The sequence below is a fragment of the Colias philodice genome, chromosome 19, assembly GCF_061535455.1.
Source record: "Colias philodice isolate Cphi_HAF_F1 chromosome 19, ilColPhil1 Martin Lab GWU primary, whole genome shotgun sequence".
In the NCBI taxonomy this organism is placed as follows: Eukaryota; Metazoa; Arthropoda; class Insecta; order Lepidoptera; family Pieridae; genus Colias; species Colias philodice.
The window spans coordinates 9,354,114-9,357,049 of record NC_143104.1 but is presented as its reverse complement, the minus strand read 5'-3'; the positions used below and the strand labels follow the sequence as shown (position 1 = coordinate 9,357,049).

The 2,936-nt window shown below is 32.4% G+C and overlaps 1 protein-coding gene across 1 annotated transcript; it reads right to left on the bottom strand.

Annotated features, from left to right (window-relative positions):
- Nucleotides 1-205: 205 nt before the first annotated feature.
- On the bottom strand, nt 206-763 carry LOC149480122 (uncharacterized). Its single transcript, XM_089707305.1, has one exon. The coding sequence runs from the start codon at nt 761-763 to the stop codon at nt 206-208; it is 558 nt and encodes a 185-aa protein (XP_089563431.1).
- Nucleotides 764-2,936: the final 2,173 nt, after the last annotated feature.

The window sequence follows — 2,936 nt, the reverse complement described above, 5'->3', positions numbered from 1 at the left end:
AGCATTTTATTTTTACGGCCTTGTCTTTTCGAATATTTCCCGTCGCCTCTCGCCCCGTTGTAATTCCAAGGAATTCCCGAATTCTTGGCAGTATTCTTTACGTGCAAGACGATATCCGATGGTTTCGCAATACAAAATATAACTGAGATACGAAATATGGCGTCGAATTTATTCGAAACTTTTATTTAGGATTTGTTTATATTGGTTATTCCAAGATAGACGGAGCACTATTGCGTGGGAAGTCGACTCTTTTCAGTATCATCCTCAACTCTTCGTTTGCGAATAGAATACTCTCGTAGGACACTGACCTCTTCACTCGCAACAAATTGGGCAAGATATTTTCTGAAGGAAATCCCTTTTTCCGCGATATCAAGGTTTCGCTTGGGAGCATCGATATATGAAGCAGGCTTGCGGCGTAGGAAACTAACGTTCGGACTCCGTACAGTACGATAAACAGGAAAAGAGAGAACCCCGCGATTAAATAGTTTCTCTCGATTCGGCTCAATAGCACCAACTTTTCGTATTCGTTCGGAATCTTGTTTGATATTAGTTTTGATATGTTCAGCAATGGGATAAACATACCGTAGTATATAATGACGAAGAAATAGAGGGCGATTAAGCTGTAGTACGTTTTGCAGGATTTCATCGCTCTATTGAAATACACGAGGAGTTTTCGAATATCATACATTGGATTGAGCATTGTCAGTATGACTGCCATTTGGAAAAGTAAAAAGCAACCGAGTATAATGCAGCTCACGTCCATTTCTTCTGTATTACCGGATCTGGTTATGGTTCATGTAAAATTAAGGCATATTGTTGTAATATGGATTTCAAACTAGATCTGTTTATTTGATTTTTAACGTATCTGGCACCATGATTTGTATGGAATGACAATCTAGTGACAAAATATAGTCTTTTAATTTTTGAACGTCAGCAGCGCAGATACCACTTTTTATACCATAAATAAGCCATAAATATTAAGCGTCCCTAGTTTACTTATTTATTTGGTAAATCAACATTTAATAAAGGGTATAATTTAGACGATCACCAAAAATATTTTTTGGACTCTAAGCTGAGGTACCAAAAAAAAAAAAATAAACAACTCCAAAAAAAATAAAATGCCTTTATTAAAAGGGCCCTAAAGTATATATATTATGATCCAAAATAAATAAAATAACATCAGAAAAATCGCAAACCTCGCACAAATATTATTTTTGGTTCCCAAAATGGATTAACGGTCACCAAATTCTATCCAACTCAAAGATTAATATTACTACCAAAAATCTTACTCCAAAATAGAAAGTCGTCGTCCAAAATACATTATTTGACCCCAAACTTCTTTAATGTAAGACTAAAATTACAATTGTATACCTTTATTTCTGGTAACCGTTTAGAATTTTTTTGGTAGTAAAATAGGTACTTTTTTGGGTGGTGTTTAAACACAAGCCTTTAATAAACGATTATTAAATATAAATATTATATAATAAATAGTTCTTACGAAAAAGTAACAGATAAATAATTAGAGGTTTATATGTAATATCATTGAAAAAGGATGATGGCGTAGCAATATGTATAAAAAAATCAATTCTATGAATGTAATTATTAACTTTATTGCTTAATCAGAGTGGAACGAAATCGTTCTGTTGTCTTTAAATAAAAGTCAAATATTTACTTCGTCAAATATATTTTTTCGAAAGATTGAATAAAAATATTTGATACTAAATTCCTTCATGTCTTTGTTCTAATAATTTTCAATTTACTCAGCGCAGATACTACATAGGATGCATTTGAGAACTTAGTTTTATCACTTTTCGTCAATATTGCGTGTCTGCACATGAGTTCAAAGTCGAGTAGCTGCGCCATAGTTATCGTAAAATGTATAAGTTTCCCCAATAATATCATTAAACTTATTGCGACAAAGAAACATGTGAATCCAAGCGAAAACTTGCTGAAATAAAATTGCCATATTAATTCTTTATCTTCAACATTTTGTAGCAGCTTTGAATAGTAAAATCTCTCCCATACAGTTTCCAAAAGAACATTCAAGAATAGACATGTTGAAAGTAAGAAAATAATATTAGGAGGAGAGTTATTATATTGCTGTAAATGAAACCAAGTATCTCTTATCACATTTGGTTCCTTTATGGGCCTTAATAACAGGAGTATGAGTATTAATTGTGCAATTATTAACGATCCTGATAGAGCACTAAAAATATTTATCATTTCTCGTTTAAATGTAATCTTCTGCCAAATTAATGTGTACTTTAAATTGATGATGAGAAGATCGATATTTGCATGTTGCTTCTCTTTGCAACGCTCAATCTAACTTTGGTTTCTCCAAAATAAATGTTTCTTTACTGATTTCTGGAGTATTTGTGGTATTTGTGTCGTCAGAGATTACGTTAATGATTCTGGTTTCTCGTCTTTTATCAGATTCTGTGTATAAAGCTTTTTTGGGTGTAAACTTGAAGAATTTCTGAATTTTGCAATGTTCACTTTTGCTGAAATCAGCTATTGATGGCCAATGAATTGAATCTTGTTCGTCTTCCGTATCTATATTACTAATTGATAAGTCGATTTTGCTTTCAACATACGCTATGTCTATGAGATCATAATTTGCCATCAAATTTGCGAATTCAACTAACTTGGCTGAGAATTTTAGGAAGTCACATAAGCGTAATGTTATAAGTAAGAAGAATAATGAAAAGGCACCCAGGATATTGTCTCTTACTGCATTTGTAGCTGCTATTACGTTTTTTAATTCAGTATCAGCTGATTCCTCTTGTTTGATTGCTTTTGATTTTAACTGACTCAAAGTTTTTGTTGGTGCAATAATTCCTGCTGATATGATAGTTGTTACATACAACACTGCTAGGGAAATAGTAAAAATGTTACTTTTAAAATTATCTTCTAATAGCTTTATGTTTTTCGCTATA